Here is a 15275-nt window from a genome sequence, read left to right as displayed (position 1 = left end):
ACATTATCGGGAAACTGAACTGTAACACACACTCTTACCCTGTGACTTCTCTGGCCCTTCAACTCCACTTCCTCTGCCATCTCCTGTTTTTCCTCTGCTAATGCTGCATTTCCCAGAGCCTAAATGGTCTCCATATCCTGCCCATGTTCCTGCACCCTCCTCTAAAGGGCTGCCTTCTGATTGAGTCCTAGAGGCACAGATCTGGCCTCTCTCCTCCTGCCCGGATGCCAGCTCTGCTCCCTCTGTAGGCTCTTTGGCTCCATGCTCTTCCCCACCCAGACTTCAGAGACAAAGATATCACTCTTTTCCTGCCAGCTCACACACCCTCCATGGCTCCCCGTTGCTCTTGGGAGACATTTCAAGCTTCTCAGCCTCACATTCAAGTTTCCTGCTGCCTACTCCCTTGCATTCCCCATGCTCCAGCCAGAATGCCTCCTCTACCGACAGTAGAAGGTTCTTGGGTTCTCGTTCTCAACTTTCCTGCACTCTGAGGTCGTTTGCCTGTGGTCTGAAATATCCTTTCCTTCCACCTGTGTTTGGTTTAAATTGTGCAAAGCCCAGCATCTGATTCTTGCCTCCGTGTCCCTGGGGAAGAAAAGACAAAGGTGGTGGGGACAGAAATTGCAATTCTCTGACTTGGAGTTCCCAGGGGAACCGAATTCCCTCAGCCTCCGCTCCAGCCATATTAACCTGTTAGAGGCTCCATAACTCCAGGGCTTTTCAAAGTCTCTAAGCCTTTGCACAGGCAGAATAGCTTCCATGCTTTTCTTTTCCGGTAAATTCTTCGACTTTCAAAGTTCAGTTTATGCAGCCCCTCCTGGCTTATTTATTTATTTATTTTTGGGTACCAGGGATTGAAGTCAGGCACACTAAACCAATAGGCCACATCCCCAGCCCTATTTTGTATTTTATTTAGAGACACGACCTCCTTGAGTTGCTTAGCGCTTCGCTTTTGAACTGAAGGATCCTCTTTTCTCAGCCTCCCGAGCCGCTGCAATATACAGGCATGCGCCACCGCACCGGCCTGGCTTATTTGACCCTTTTATAAATAAGATTTTTTGTGTGCGTATGGTGCTAGGAATGGAACACAAGTCCCCATGCATGGCAGGAAAGTGCTGTGCCACTGAGCTACAGTTAAGTACTTTTGGACGTATGCAAATGTATGCAAAACAGTGTCTCAATTAAGCAACTGGGCGGGGCTCGCCCACCTACGTTCGTGAAAACCCGCCCCACACTGAGACCCACCCCAGCTCCGTCAATCATCGATGGCCCCGCCCCCTCCTCACTTCCGCCCAACTCAGTCTCGCTGAGTTTATCACGCGGTACTCTAGGCCCTCTGCAGTCCCTTCCAACATATCACAATAGAAGCGCTGACCAGTGTAGTCTGATTCGACCCGAAACACAAAAGCTCCGCCTAATTTTGCTTTAGCCAATCATATTTCGTCGCTTGCTCCCAGTTCAGCCTATCACATTTCAGATCCCGCTCCACTCCAGTCTATCACATGCTAAACCCCACCCCTCTGGCACCGTCACAGCCTATCAGCTTCCAAGTCCTGTTTAGCCTTTCTGAGGTTCATCTCTCCGCTTGTTGAGAGGTTAGCTGAACCACATTTCCCAGGAGGCATCGCGGCTGCGCCGCCCTACTTCCGGCTACGAAAATGGCGGCTTCCTAGCGAATTGGTGGCTGACTTGGAGAGAGGTTCAGGCTACGGTGAGTAGAAGTTGGGGGATGAAAACGTGTGAAGCTCTTCCCTAGAGACTCAGCTTCCCCGGCTCCAGAGGTCCAGCCTGACTCCTTCCCTGAGGCTTCTGGCTTCTCCTGCGGCCCAGGCTCTGTCCTCGCTGCAGCTGAAGCTTTGTCTTCCTTGGCGATGGACGGGGGTGGGGCTGCAAGGCGCGCAGACCCTTCCAGGAAGCCCGCGCCCCCTGTCCAGACGGGCAGGCTGTTCCCAGGGGGACTGTGGTGCACAGGTCCGCGCCCCGGTTGCAGACACCCCCCGGGCCGCCCCGCTCCCACGGGCGAGAATCCCAGCAGTTACATTCCTCTCTTCACCACGACGGTTCCCGGGTCAGGTAACAGAAGACTCAGTCTGGCTTCAGCAAGAAAGGGAAGTTAGTGGCTTATGGATTGCATTCAAGGCATAGCTGAATGTCACTTCGGGCAGGCTCTCTTTTCCCTCTCATAGGCAAAAGGGGCTCTTGGCAGCTCCCATCATCTACCTTCCCAGCTCTGCAATCCCAGCAAGGGCCTCTTTTCCCTACTGCCTCTATCAGAAGTCCCAAATGTGCCTCTCACTGACCCATATTGGTCCTTTGCCCATCTCTGAAGCATTCACGGTGGCCAAAGAACTGGGACTTGGTCATTAGTCATGGTATCACTATGGGTGGAGGAGGGGAAACAAGGGAAACTGTTATCTTACTGTATTTTATTTTTATTTACTTATTTTTAATATTTAGTTGTTAATGGACCTTTATTTATTTATTTGTGTGTGGTGCTGAGGATGGAACCCAGTGCCTCACACATGCTAGGCAAGTGCTCTACCACTGAGCTAGGACCTCAGCCCTGTTATCTTATCTACTGGATGCTGGGCTAATAGGTTTGGAAGGGATCCATTCCACAGCTGAGTAAACTGAGTCCCTGAGAGGAGAATCTCTTACAGTAGTAGAGTGGCTCATGGCCTGTGTTCCTTCTTAGTAACCAAGTGTTTTTAAAACTCTAAGGGGTGGATCCTGGCTTCCCCCATCCCTGCACCAACCAGCCACACAGGAGCCATGGAAGTGGTAGAGCCCAACAGTCCCACTGAGGAGGAGGAGGAGGAGGAGGAAGAGGAGGAGGAAGAGGAGCAGTCTGCAGAACCTCGGCCTCGCACCCGTTCCAACCCTGAGGGGGCTGAGGATCGGGCACTGGGGGCCCAGGCCAGCGTGGGTAGCCGCAGTGAGGGTGAGGGTGAGGCGGCCAGTGCTGAAGATGGGACCCCCAACCCTCCAGGAACTGGCCCCAAGCCCTGGCAGGTGCCCCCACCAGCCCCTGAGGTCCAGATTCGAACACCAAGGGTCAACTGTCCAGAAAAGGTGGTAAGTTGGTGGTGTTGGGCTGAAGGACCTGTAGGTTAACATTCTTGCATTTTGAAATTTACTGTGCACATATGGTCTGTGTATCAGTTTCTTTGGTTGCCATAGGTTACCACAGACTGGTGGCTTATGACAACAGAACTCTTAACATTTTTTTTGATAGTGAGGATTGAACCTAGGGGCACTTTATTTTTGAGACAGTGTTGCTGAGTTGTTGAGACAGGCCTCAGGCTGGTGATCATTTCACCTCAGCCTCCTGAGTCACTGGGAATATAAGTATGTGACCTTGCCCAGCTCCCTCCCCTTTTTTAAAATTTTGAGACATGGTCTCATTAGGTTTCCCAGGCTGGCCTTGAACTTGCCATTTTCCAGCATCAGCCTCCTGAGTTGCTGGAATTACAGCGCCCAAATGACCACAGGGATTTAGCTCCTTCATAATTCTAGCCTGGAATGGTGCCAGCAGGGCCATGTCCCCTCGGAAGGCTCTAGGGGAGGCTTTCTCTACCTCTTCCAGCCTCTGTTGGCTCTAGGTGTTCCTTGGTTTGTGGCCATATCACTCCATTATCTGCCACCATCCTTATGTGGCTTTCCCTTCTATTTCTCTGTGTCTTTTTTTTTTCTGTTTGTTATAAAGACATTTGTCAAGATAATACAATCAATCAGGATTTCTTCTTTAATTTTATCTGCAAAGATCGTAATTCCAAAGAAGGTCACATTCTGGGTTTCAGCAGGAGCTGGAGACTTTTTTTTTCCAGTCCTGGGGATGGATCCAGGGTCTTTTGCATGCTAGGCAAGTGCTCTACCCCTGAGCTTTACTCCCAGCTCTTTTAATTTTATTTTGAAACAGGGTATCACCAAGTTGCTTAGGCCTTTTAATTTATAATTCTCTGGTCTGGCCACCCGAGTAGCTGGGATTACAGACTTTGGCCACCACACCCTCTGGACGTGTCTTTTGAGGGGAATAGTGTAACTCACTGCACTCTTATAGCCATGTTTCTGCTTTGAACATTCTTTCATTCATTTATTTACTCGTCAGCCTGGACCCTCAGTCCAGTGTTCTTCCCCTGATCCATTACCTTCTAAAGTGAATAGCTTGGCTTTAAATTGGGGGTCACCATGCTGCCACCTTTTTAGACTATACTCCTTGGAGAGTGTGGTGGGACCTAGTGTTAATATTTTTTTTTCCCCTCTTTTTTTTTTTTCTTTTTTAATTAATTTGTTTAGTTGTAGTTGGACATAATACCTTTATTTTATTTATTTATATGTGGTGCTGAGGACCAGACCCAGGGCCTCACATGTGCTAGGTGAGCGCTCTACCGCTGAGCCACAACCCCAGCTTCCCGGTCACTGCCCTCTCTTAACTCCCTTGCAGATTATCTGTCTGGACCTGTCCGAGGAAATGTCGCTGCCAAAGCTGGAGTCATTCAATGGGTGAGAAGATATTTTGTAGCTTGTACCTGTGGCCATGTTTAGACGAGGCCAGCTGTTAAAATATGGGGCCCTCACTTTAGATTTGCCCCACCCTGGTGTGGCCTCAGGTCTGCAGTATTAGAGTAGTAGTGATAGTAGTAATGATGTCCGTGGCCCAGTGAGGGAGCTGTCGGACATCACCTGTGTCACAGCAACACCTTGGAGACTCTGAGAAGAACCAAGTGACTTCCCCAAGGTTTCATAATAATAGGGCAGGACCTGGATTCACACCCAAGCCTGACTGACCCCAAAATACATACCCAGAGCCATGTGCTACCAGGTTACAGGGCCTAGGTGGAGCCCAAGGGGCTCCTGGGAGATGCTAAGCAGGAGCCCCTACGAGCCAGGTGTGGTGATGAGGCCTGTGCTCTCAGCTAGTTGGAGGGCTGAGGAATGAGGGTCTTTTGAGCTCAGGAGTTCAAGACCATGCTGGGAAATAGACCCAGACCCTGCCTGTGGGAAAAAACAAACAAGACACGGCGAAGCTCCCTCCACTCTGGCACCCATGGCTGAGAGAAGGTCTCCCAGGCCTCCGTGATGACTATGAGCCCGGCTCCAGAGGTCCAGCCTAACTCCTTCCCTGAGGCTTCTGGCTTCTCCTGCGGCCCAGGCTCTGTCCTTGCTGCGCTGAAGCTGCCACCTTCCTACCACATGACATGTACCCCAGGACCTTATTGCAGGCTGAGGGGACCCTGATCGACTTACTCTCTGTGCCTTCCCAGCTCCAAAACCAATGCCCTCAATGTCTCCCAGAAAATGATTGAGATGTTTGTGAGGACAAAGCACAAGATCGACAAGAGCCACGAGTTCGCGCTGGTGGTGGTGAACGACGACACGGCCTGGGTGAGGTGGGGTGGGTGCCGACCCCGGGCTCCGTGGGGACCAGCTCCCCACTGAGCCCCGTGCCTCCTTGTAGCTCTCCGGCCTTACTTCTGACCCCCGCGAGCTCTGCAGCTGCCTCTATGACCTGGAAACGGCCTCATGCTCCTCCTTCAGTATCCTTTGTGGCCGTCATCCTGGGGGGCCTCCTTCCTGTCCCCTCTGGGCCCGCAGGCCTGAGCCATGGAGGGCCTGCTGGGTAGCTCAGATTCAGGTCCCAGCTGTGTTGGACAGGTTGGGCAGGTGACCTCTCCGCCTGTTTCCCCATCTGTAATGTGGGACACAAAACTGACCACGCCTTGGGCTTCAGCATCCCCAGGCTGACATGCTTCAAAGTCTGAAACTTGATGAGTGCCCATATGGCGGCCACAGGTGAAGTCCACCCCTGACCTCCTGGGCACGGTCACTGTCAAAATGCAGGCTCTAGGCTGTGCATAATAGGTGTGTAGGAAACAAATGAATTTCTTGTTCAGACTTGAGTTGCATCGCTGAGGACCAAACATATACAGATATTAGCATATACAGATATTCCCAGACTTTAAAACTACCAAAATCTAAAACACTTCTGGTCCCAAGCATATCAGATAAGGGACACTCAACCTTTAACAATACAGAAGCAGCAAGAGATGATTTGGACTTGGGATTTCCAAAATGCATTCACAAGGGGAACACTTTGTGCAGCACCAGGTGTTCAGTTGGTGCTCAGTAAATGTCAGTGTGTGACTAAAAAGTTAGAATTGCCCCTAGAGTCTCTTTAACTTGGACATAGTGCATTTCATGCTAATCTGAACATTAAAGGCTCAGGTGTGACCCAAAACTTAAATAGAAAATGATCCCCATGAATTAAGAAATTGATGCATGTTAGGAGAACAGAAGCGAGACGCCCCACACCCTTGTGGCTCTAACTGTGAGAAGAGTGGCACCAGCCCTGAGGAAAAGAGGAGCTTTCAATCACCAAGGTCCTCCAGGGGTCCCATGTCAGCATTTTATTTTGTTCTCTGTGCTGAGAAGAACCAGGCTCAGAGAAGGGGAGCCACTTGCCAGGGACCCACAGCCTGTCTGGAGGGGTCTGGGCTCTCCCGACATTAGGATCAAGAGAAGCCACCTGCCTCTGACTGTCTGAGCGAAGCCATTGGACTTCTCCTTAGCATCCCCACCAGATCTGGAAGGGCTCTTCAGCCTCATGTAAGTTATCCACCTTCCAAGAGAAGATCCTGGGCTGGGGTGTGGCTCGGTGTCAAAGCGCTTGCTAGCATGTGTGAGGCCCTGGATTCCATCCCCAGCGCTACAAAAATACAAAAACCAAACCAAACAAACCAAAAGAGATCTTTCTTGGTCAAAACTCGGCAGCACAGAGATAATCCAGGGGTCCTACAGCCTGCCCGTGCCTGGTGCTGCCTGCAAGAGTGGCTCATTTATCTATCTGGGAACATTTTCTGCAAGGGACATACTTCCTGGAGTCTTGCCCTCTGTGTCAGTGCTGTAACTGCCCCATAGTGCTCCACACTAATTATTTTCACCCAAAGGTCAGCAAAGTTTTTTCTGTCAAGAATCAATAAATATTTTCAGCTTTGTGGGCAGGCCAAGGTCCCCGTCGCAGTTCTTGCCCTCTGTTGCTGCAGGTGTGGCCGTGTGTCCTTATTTAGGGACACTGAAGTTGGAATTTCTTGTTTCCCTGTATTATTGAATAGGATTCCACTTTAGATTTCTTTTTTTTCTTTTGGTACTAGGGATTGAACTCAGGGGCACTCGACTACTGAGCCACATCCCCCCCCCCCATTTTGTATTTTGTTTAGAGACAGGGTCTCACTGACTTGCTTAGTGCCTCGCTATTGCTGAGGCCGGCTTGGAACTTGCAATCCTCCTGCCTCGGCCTCCCGAGCTGCTGGGATTACAGGTGTGCGCCACCACACCCAGCTACCACTTTAGATTTTTTAAACACTTGAAAAACTTGTAAAAACCATACTTCCCCAGCTGGGTTCAATCCCCAGTGCTGGGGAAAAAAAATCTGGTTCCCATGGAAGCAGTCCCTGGCCTGATGGGAAGCCATGTGTCAATAGGCAGGTCCAACCCAGAGCCCTCAGGTGGCCAGCACAGGATCTGGCCTTGCAATCAGTGAAGCATCCCCGGTGTAGCAGGAGAGACCAGGCGGGGCGAGCCCAGGGAGGTGCTGGGGGCGGAGGAGAGAGTATGGGATGGCTCAGAGGGAACAGTGAGCTCAGGAGGGGCCAGATGGGCCCTGCATGCCCAGTGAGGAGCTGGGCTCTCCAGAGGTTCAGGAGGGCTAGACCCCAAAGCATGCTCTGACCCATTCCCCTCTGGCTCTGTAGCCAGCAGAAGACAGAGCTGCCTGTCACGGAGAACGTGCAGACCATCCCGCCCCCGTACGTGGTCCGCACCATCCTTGTCTACAGCCGCCCGCCCTGCCAGCCCCAGCTGTCCCTGACAGAGTCCATGAAGGTGGGTGAGGCCTGGGAGAGGGAGGGACACCTGCAGCCAGGACGGAGGGTGAATGCTGGCGGGCATTCCTGACCACAGGCTTGGGGTGCTTAGAAGGGTACTCCTGGAGTCTGAGGCGGACGTTGGGGTGACCTGAGCCCACAGTCTGTCCTCTCCCCGGCAGAGAATGTTCCAGTGTCCATATTTCTTCTTTGATGTTGTTTACATCCACAATGGCGCCGAGGAGAAGGAGGAGGAGACCAGTTGGAAGGTGAGGGGCGGTGCAGGTGGGTGGAGTTGGGATATCTCAGCACCCTGAGCCCTGGAGCCCTGGAGCCCTGGTCCTGCTGGGTGGTGGCCATCAGTCATTCAACAACCATTTGCCACTCCTCTGTGAGCAGCTGCTGGTGACTGAAAGTTGTGGGGACTGTTGGGACAGTGGCTCCGGGAATCTTGACCCCGCCCAGCTCAACCCAGCTTCCCTGGCTTCTCTGTCTTCCTGATTTTGCCTTCCTGTGCCCTCTGCCTGGCACACCCTCCTCCTTCCTAAGCTCTGCTCACCCTGCATCTCAGTCCTGAACTAACGGGATCTCACTGGCCACTGTTTATTCGACTCAGTGAAGGAACTGAGACCAGCGCCTGGTCAGACCTTTACCCAGATAAGAAATCCCTCCCGTGGGAAGCCTTCCCCATCCTCAAGAAGGCTCTGCGTGCAGGCTGGGCAGAGCCCTCGCCTGGGCTGGGAGAACTGTACCCAGCTCTGCCAGAGACATTTAAATAGATAGCTGGGCAATTTAGGAGGTTGAGGCAGGAGGATCACATGTCGGAGGTCAGCCTCAGCAGCTTAGAGAGTCCCTGCCTCAAAATAAAAAAATGAAAGTGGCTGGTGATGTCCCTTGGTGATACAGCAGCCTCGGCTCAGTTCCCAGTACCACACACAGAAAGAAAAAGAAAAAGACGAGTGTGTGGGCTGGGGTGTCATCTGACCGCTCTCTATGCTGTGGGATCCTACACACCTAGGACTGAGGCCTCTTGGGTGGGTACCAGCGGGTGTGCTTTGAGCTTGGCAAACTTGTCCTCGCTCTTCAGATCCCACCCCAGATGTCCCTTCCTTTGGGAAGCCTTCTGGGGACCTGGAGGGTGGATCAGGATCAATGTCTGCCTGAGTTGTCGCTCACTGCCCCCTACAGGACATGTTTGCCTTCATGGGCAGCTTGGACACCAAGGGTACCAGCTACAAATATGAGGTGGCCCTAGCGGGGCCAGCCCTAGAGTTACACAACTGCATGGCCAAGCTGTTGGCCCACCCACTGCAGCGACCGTGCCAGAGCCATGCCTCCTACAGCCTGCTGGAGGAGGAGGAAGAAGCCACCGAGGTTGAGGCCACTGTGTGAACCGTCACTGTGCATCTCAGCCTGGTACCCGGAGACTCTTGGTCTAGAGTGCTGGTTCTCAAACAGCTTTTTGGGACTCCTAGGGGTTCCAGAGGTACTCAGGGCACTTAGCAGCCCCGGGAAGAAACCTAGAATTCCAGGAGGCCCTTGGAACTCTGGGCACGCATTCTCCATGTCTCTAGCCCACACCCACTCCTAGTTGTTCCATTATAACTTTTGTTCTATATGTGATTCTTGTCATCAAAATAAAAATCTAACAATCCTTAGCCCCGGTCCACAATAATCTCGTGTTAATTGGCATCAACCCTGTTGGAAGTGACAGAGACCCACCCATCAAGCAAGGAAGAGGGTGAATGGCTTCTTTCTTGTGGATGAGAAGCTGAGGTGGCACCTTCAGGCTCAAGGGTGCCTCAGTGCTCCCTGCCACCGGAACTGCCCAGCTGGTGTCTAGTGTGCCCTGCTTTCTTTCTCCCCAACCCGTGGAAAGGGGTGAGGTAGCTCCCACCACTTCCTAAGTCCCAAAGCAGAGAACCGAGGGTTGTGAGCTCCCTGACTGCGTTGGACCTCTCCGGGTCAGGTGGACTTCCTTGAAGCCAGTTGTGGTCCAGGGTTCTGGGATGCTGATTGGCCAGGCCAGGGTCACCCTTCTTCCTGGAACAAAGACCAGGAGCTAAGGTGGGTGCTCCCTAGCGGCGGGAAGACGGATAGGAGAGGTCCGCTGAGGTCCACTCAACCATCTTCCCCGGATGATGCAATTGTGAGAAGTTTATGGACCAGATTTTCTCAGCTCCACATAAAACAAAAATAACTTGTTGAGCAACTGCTTTTCCTGTTTTTCAGCACTTGCCTACAGTGTGAGGGCCTTGTGCAGAAATGCCCCTTTCTTTCGTTACAGTTGTTTTCCCATTTGGCGGAGGGGGAAGTAAGGCCCCACCCTCCACAGTCCGGACTCCCGACTTTGCTGGGCGGGAACGGGCGCTGCACGGCTTCTAGGGCGGCAGGCTGGGAACCAGCCTCCCGAATGGGGGCTGCGCGCTAAGGGCAGCCGCCGTGGCCGAGGGTTCCGAGCGCCCTGGCGCCCCGCGGCTGCTTCCCCAGCTCCGTGATGGAGCGCTCCCGGGAGGGTGCGTCCGTCTGCGGTTCTGAGGCGAGATAAGGGCACACCCACCCTCCTCCTCGTGCCCAGGACCTTATCGGCGGTGCCAGGGCCTCCCGATTGCCACTTGGTGCGTGTCGCGGACCCGCACTAGGCTCGGGAACTCCGATGTGGGCGGCGGTGCGGCGCGGGGCGACCTGGCTGAGCAGCCAGTGCAGCGCCGGGGAGCGGGGGCCCGGGCCGCGGGGCGGGGCGGCGCGTGCGCACAAGGCCGCCGCGGGAAGTTGGAAATCGGCGGGCCGGGCAGCGGGGCCCGGGGACGCCCTGGATATGGGTGCCGCGGCCGGCCTGGCTCAGCAGCTGCGGGCGGCGCTACAGGAGGAGGAGCCGCGGTGAGGGTGGGGCCCGGGTCGGATCGGTGGGCAGACCGGGTCGGGAGGGGGCCGCGGTCCACTCTGACCCTCTGTCAGCAGGGCAGTGGAGGAGCTGCTGCGCCGCGGCGCCGACCCTAACCTGGTGCTTACTGATGGCGCGGCCGCCATACACTTGGCGGCTGGAGCCCGACACCCGAAAGGCCTGTGCTGCCTCGGGGTCCTGCTACGCGGAGGAGGGGACCCCAACGCTCGGTAAGGCGAAGCCTGGGCTCAGTGCAGGGTGTTCCGAGAGGCTAGGCCTGGGAATCCTAGAGCACACGCACCGCTGTCTGTCCCCCGGGGCTTGGTGTCCGAGGGTGGGGCTTGGGGATCTTAGGGACCCAGGGCCCAGGCTTCAGTTCTCAGCGCCCGCGACCTAGGTCCTACTCCGGAGGTGAAGTCTCCAGTGACCTCTCTTGCGCTCTCGTCCCAGATCGGCCGAAGCGTTGACGCCATTGCATGTGGCCGCCGCCTGGGGCTGTCGCCGCGGCCTGGAGCTATTGCTGAGCCAAGGAGCGGACCCCGCGCTGCGTGACCAGGTGGGGGAACTCCTCAGAGCAGATGGGGCGGACCCAGAGGGAGAGGAGGAGAGGGGGAAGGTCCTCGGGCGCCCCCTGCTGACCGCGCTTCCGCAGGACGGACTCAGGCCCCTGGACCTAGCGGTACAGCAGGGGCACCGAGACTGCGCACGCATCCTGTGCGAGCTGGACTCTCCGACCGCAGCCCGGGCAGAGGCCCAGGAGCCAGAGTCAGAGCCGGAGCCTGGCAGTGAGTCGGGCCTGCGCGGCCGCGTGGTGCTCCCAGTGCCTCTGGCATCCACAGTCTCCCGCTGCTTCCCTGGTCCCCAGCTGTTTTTGATGGTCTTCGGCACTACTGCCACCTGCTGGTTCTGACTCTCATGGCCACCGTCTAGCTAGCTCCCTGTGCTTCCAACTTCCCTTCTCCAGACTCTGATCTCCTCTTTCTGTCTGATCTGAATCTATTTCTCTCTCTCTCGCTCCCTCTCTTCTCTCAGGCCCAGGTGTCTCTGCACCAAATGATGTGACACTGGACTCCACAGCGCTCCAAGCCCCGCTGAGCAGAGCTGACAGAGGGGACTTGGGCCTGGAGTCTGGCCCTGGATCCCCCAACCTCCCTGACGCCCTTGAATGTGCAGACAAGGATGAGGACTCAGAGGTCCCCCTCGGGTGCTGGGACTGCTCCTCAGAGGTCTCCTTTGTCACTGCAGTTGAGGTTTCTGGAGATGAGGACCCAGCCCTGGACACTTCTCCCCGGGTCAGGTCATTGCCCCAGACCACTCGGGGACTGCCTGATCTCCAGCCTAGTCAGAGGATACCAGCACCTGGAAGTGCCCCACAGCTGGTGCGTCAAGGCCACCTGGCCATCAGGGAGGCAGAGCTGAGCACCTGTCTGCAGGCCCTGAGCCTGACCTGTCCCCATACAGCAGGCTGCCCGCCTTCTCCCTCCTCAGCCTCCCTCCTGGATGGGCGCTCAGCCCGTAGCCCTCCACAGGAACAGCCACCTGGACCCCCCAACCTGAGCGACGACCAGACGTTCCTTGGTAGGGACGAGGCTGCCCTCTGGCTGACGGAGGAAGAGCTGAGCTCCACAGAGGGCAGGGACCCTGTCCCCTCTTGCCAGCACCTGCCAGTCCCTGCCAAATCTGACCCGGAGCTGCCGCAGGCACATCACGTGCTTGACAAGAGCCCTGGCCTCATGGCGCCCTTCACCTGGCACCCCTACCGTCAACAGCCCGAAGAAGCCCGGGCCACCCCTGGTTAGTGTCTCCTGGACATCCAGAATCCTGGAGCCTCCAGGAATCCCCGGAGACCCCAGCTCTCAGTCCTACCCTCATCAGCTCTCAGAACCACCTCTTCCTCCATCTCCCCTGACTTATTCTCCTCTCCAGGCCCAGAGTTTTCAGGGTACAGCCCAGAACTGGCCAAGGCCCTACGGACAGGCCATATTCCAGATGCTCAGTCCGATGAAGATGCACTTGCCCAGCAGTTTGAGCGACCAGATCCGACGAAGAGGTGGCGGGAGGGGGTTGTGAAGTCCAGCTTCACATATCTGCTGCTAGACCCCAGGTACTTGGTGCAGGAAAGACCCAGAGATGGAAACTAGAAAATTTGGGGAGTGATTTGTATTTGCTGTGTATTCTTAAGAAAGGGACCAGCCCTCTCTGGTCATCAGTTTCTTCATAAAAAAATGATTGAACCCAACTTTAAACAGTTGAGTATCCTTGGGGAGCAGCCACCCTTCCCTGGTCTTATAAAACGGGGGGGTCGCTGGATGTGGGTTCAAGTTGCTCTGTGACCTTGGGTAGTGGCAATGGGACAATTAGTCATTTTTCCTTCTCTGAGGGTCCCCCTCTATCCAGGGAAACTCAGGATCTGCCAGCCCAAGCCTTCTCGCTGACCCGAGCCGAGTGCTTTCAAACTTTCGTTCGTGCCATCTTCTACGTGGGCAAGGGGACACGTGCCCGACCAGATGCCCACCTCTGGGAGGCCCTTGGCTACCGTGGACGGCCAAGAAAACAGGTATCAGGCCACATTGATCGTATAGCACTTTGGTATCCTCTACTTAAGTTGGGGTGCTTGCTGGGAATGGCCACCCGTAGGTCCCAAAGCTCCTTCCCTCTGCCGGGTGGAGGGTCCCTCTACTTCCCGCCCCTCGTCCTGCCTTATCTTTACTCCTCTGCTCAAGAGCAGTGAGTGCACTCCTGAGTCCCCGGAAGCCCCTCGGTTCCCATCAGGGGCCCTGGAGGGGCCTGTATCCCAAGCGTTTGCCCAGAAGTTTCCTGAAACTAAAACCTAAAAAAAAGACAAAGGAAAGAGAAAACAGGCCTGAGGTCAAGGATGAAGGTCCAGCGGGGGGAGCCAGCCAGGGACAGGCAACCTCTGACGCTGCCCGGGCCCTCCAGGCATGCCCCAAGGTGCGCCAGATCTTGGACATCTGGGACAGTGGCCACGGTGTCATCTCCCTGCATTGTTTCCAACACGTGGTGGCTGTGGAGGCTTACACTCGGGAGGCGTGTCTTGTGGATGCTCTAGGTGGGTACCTAGGAAGTGGGGCTGGGGAAGGGCATTTGATTGACAGATTCCCTCACCTCTTCCCTTTCAGGGTTGTTCATTCATTTATTCAGTGAATAAGCAATTATTGAGCACCAACCCTATACCTGAATTTGCATGAATTTTGCTCCCTTTGTTTATCCTTACTTGAGGGCAACCCATTTTGGGTTTGCTGTCACATATTTCTGGTGGAGGGGTACCCTGAGGCCACCCCTCTGACCCCATTTTTCTAATTTCTCTAGGAATCCAGAAACTGACCAACCAGAAACAAGGGCACTACTACGGAGTGGTGGCAGACTGGCCCCGCCATCGGCGCCGGCGCTTGGGGGTGCATCTGCTACACCGTGCCCTCCTTGTCTTTTTGGCCGAGGGCCAGCGAGAGCTGCGGCCTCAGGACATCCAGGCCCGTGGCTGAAGCTGGGGATTGGCTGTCCAGTTTGGGTGGACATCAGGGTATTTGGGTATACCAGCTGCTCCAAGCTGACAGCACGGCCACCTCTGGCTTCAGACGGCAGGATGTGTAAGAGTGTATGTGTGCGGTGCGTGCGTGTGTGGTGTGCGGTGTGTGCGTGTGTAGGGAGCCCAGGGTCGGTCCCCCTGTCAGGCTGAGGGAGGACTATGGGAGGGAGGCACCGTGCTCCCTGTCATGGAGGAGACCAGGGAGGAGCCACGGGGTGCTCTGGAACACAGTGGGGCTTGGGCAGTTTGGTCCTATCTGTGGACAGAGTCCACCTTTAATCTCCAGACCCAAGACCCATATAACGGGACGGCTAATGACCGTCTCAGCTACACGCAGGCATCTGTTCAGCTCCAGAGCCAGGTCTGCTGCTTCCGGGCTGTGGGACCTCCGGCCAGGGGTTTTTCCGTCTGACTCTCAGTTTCCTCAATTACAATGAGGGCAGTTGAGGTCCTGCCTCGGGATCATTGTAGGGACTCAATGGGCGTCCTGTGAACAGTGTGTGACAGCCTAGCACTGAGCCCAGGTGTCACATCTCCAACGGAGGGAAGTCGGGGGGCTGTGGCGGTGAGGTGTGGGCAGGCCCAGGAGGTCCTGGCTGCGCCACCCCAGCCTCCTCGCCGACTCATTTCTTCCACTGGACAGGGGGTTACTAACCCGATTCCTCAGGGAACTGTGACTACACATCATTTACATGTGCAGAGAGCTTCAGTAAATGCCAAACTGCCATCCTGGTGACTTGTTGCTGCTGTGTTGTCAGAGATATGGTTTTGAGGGCGTATGTAGGGGTTGTTTTAAGTTTCTGAGAAAGTTTCTTCTTTAGAAGGTTCAGTGGTTTTAGGGATTTGGGGAGATCTGCTGCCTCATTGGCTACCCACCTGCCCATCATCACAACTCAGCCTATGAAGTCCCGCAAGGGCGGACTGTACCTGGGCAGAGGTTCCGCCTACTTGGGATTGTCCCCTAGGCTGCTCTTATAATTAA

At 55.0% G+C, this 15275-nt stretch overlaps 2 protein-coding genes across 2 annotated transcripts; both read left to right on the top strand.

Annotated features, from left to right (window-relative positions):
• The first annotated feature begins 1605 nt into the window (after nucleotides 1-1605).
• On the top strand, nucleotides 1606-9520 carry Babam1 (BRISC and BRCA1 A complex member 1). Its single transcript, XM_076870587.2, has 9 exons — nucleotides 1606-1711; nucleotides 2722-3075; nucleotides 4445-4503; nucleotides 5265-5385; nucleotides 5459-5537; nucleotides 6582-6606; nucleotides 7752-7881; nucleotides 8045-8131; nucleotides 9051-9520. Exons 2-9 carry the CDS (start codon nucleotides 2773-2775, stop codon nucleotides 9252-9254), a joined length of 1008 nt encoding a protein of 335 aa, XP_076726702.1. The 5' UTR covers nucleotides 1606-1711; nucleotides 2722-2772; the 3' UTR covers nucleotides 9255-9520.
• Nucleotides 9521-10359: 839 nt separating this feature from the next.
• Nucleotides 10360-14974, top strand: Ankle1 (ankyrin repeat and LEM domain containing 1). The gene is made up of 10 exons (XM_076856915.2): nucleotides 10360-10378; nucleotides 10441-10480; nucleotides 10824-10976; nucleotides 11197-11302; nucleotides 11399-11531; nucleotides 11779-12540; nucleotides 12673-12850; nucleotides 13144-13303; nucleotides 13687-13816; nucleotides 14077-14974. Exons 1-10 carry the CDS (start codon nucleotides 10360-10362, stop codon nucleotides 14247-14249), a joined length of 1854 nt encoding a protein of 617 aa, XP_076713030.2. The 3' UTR covers nucleotides 14250-14974.
• Nucleotides 14975-15275: the final 301 nt, after the last annotated feature.

The sequence above is a fragment of the Callospermophilus lateralis genome, chromosome 1 (assembly GCF_048772815.1).
Source record: "Callospermophilus lateralis isolate mCalLat2 chromosome 1, mCalLat2.hap1, whole genome shotgun sequence".
Classification (NCBI taxonomy): domain Eukaryota; kingdom Metazoa; phylum Chordata; class Mammalia; order Rodentia; family Sciuridae; genus Callospermophilus; species Callospermophilus lateralis.
This window is presented reverse-complemented; position numbering and strand designations above follow the sequence as displayed.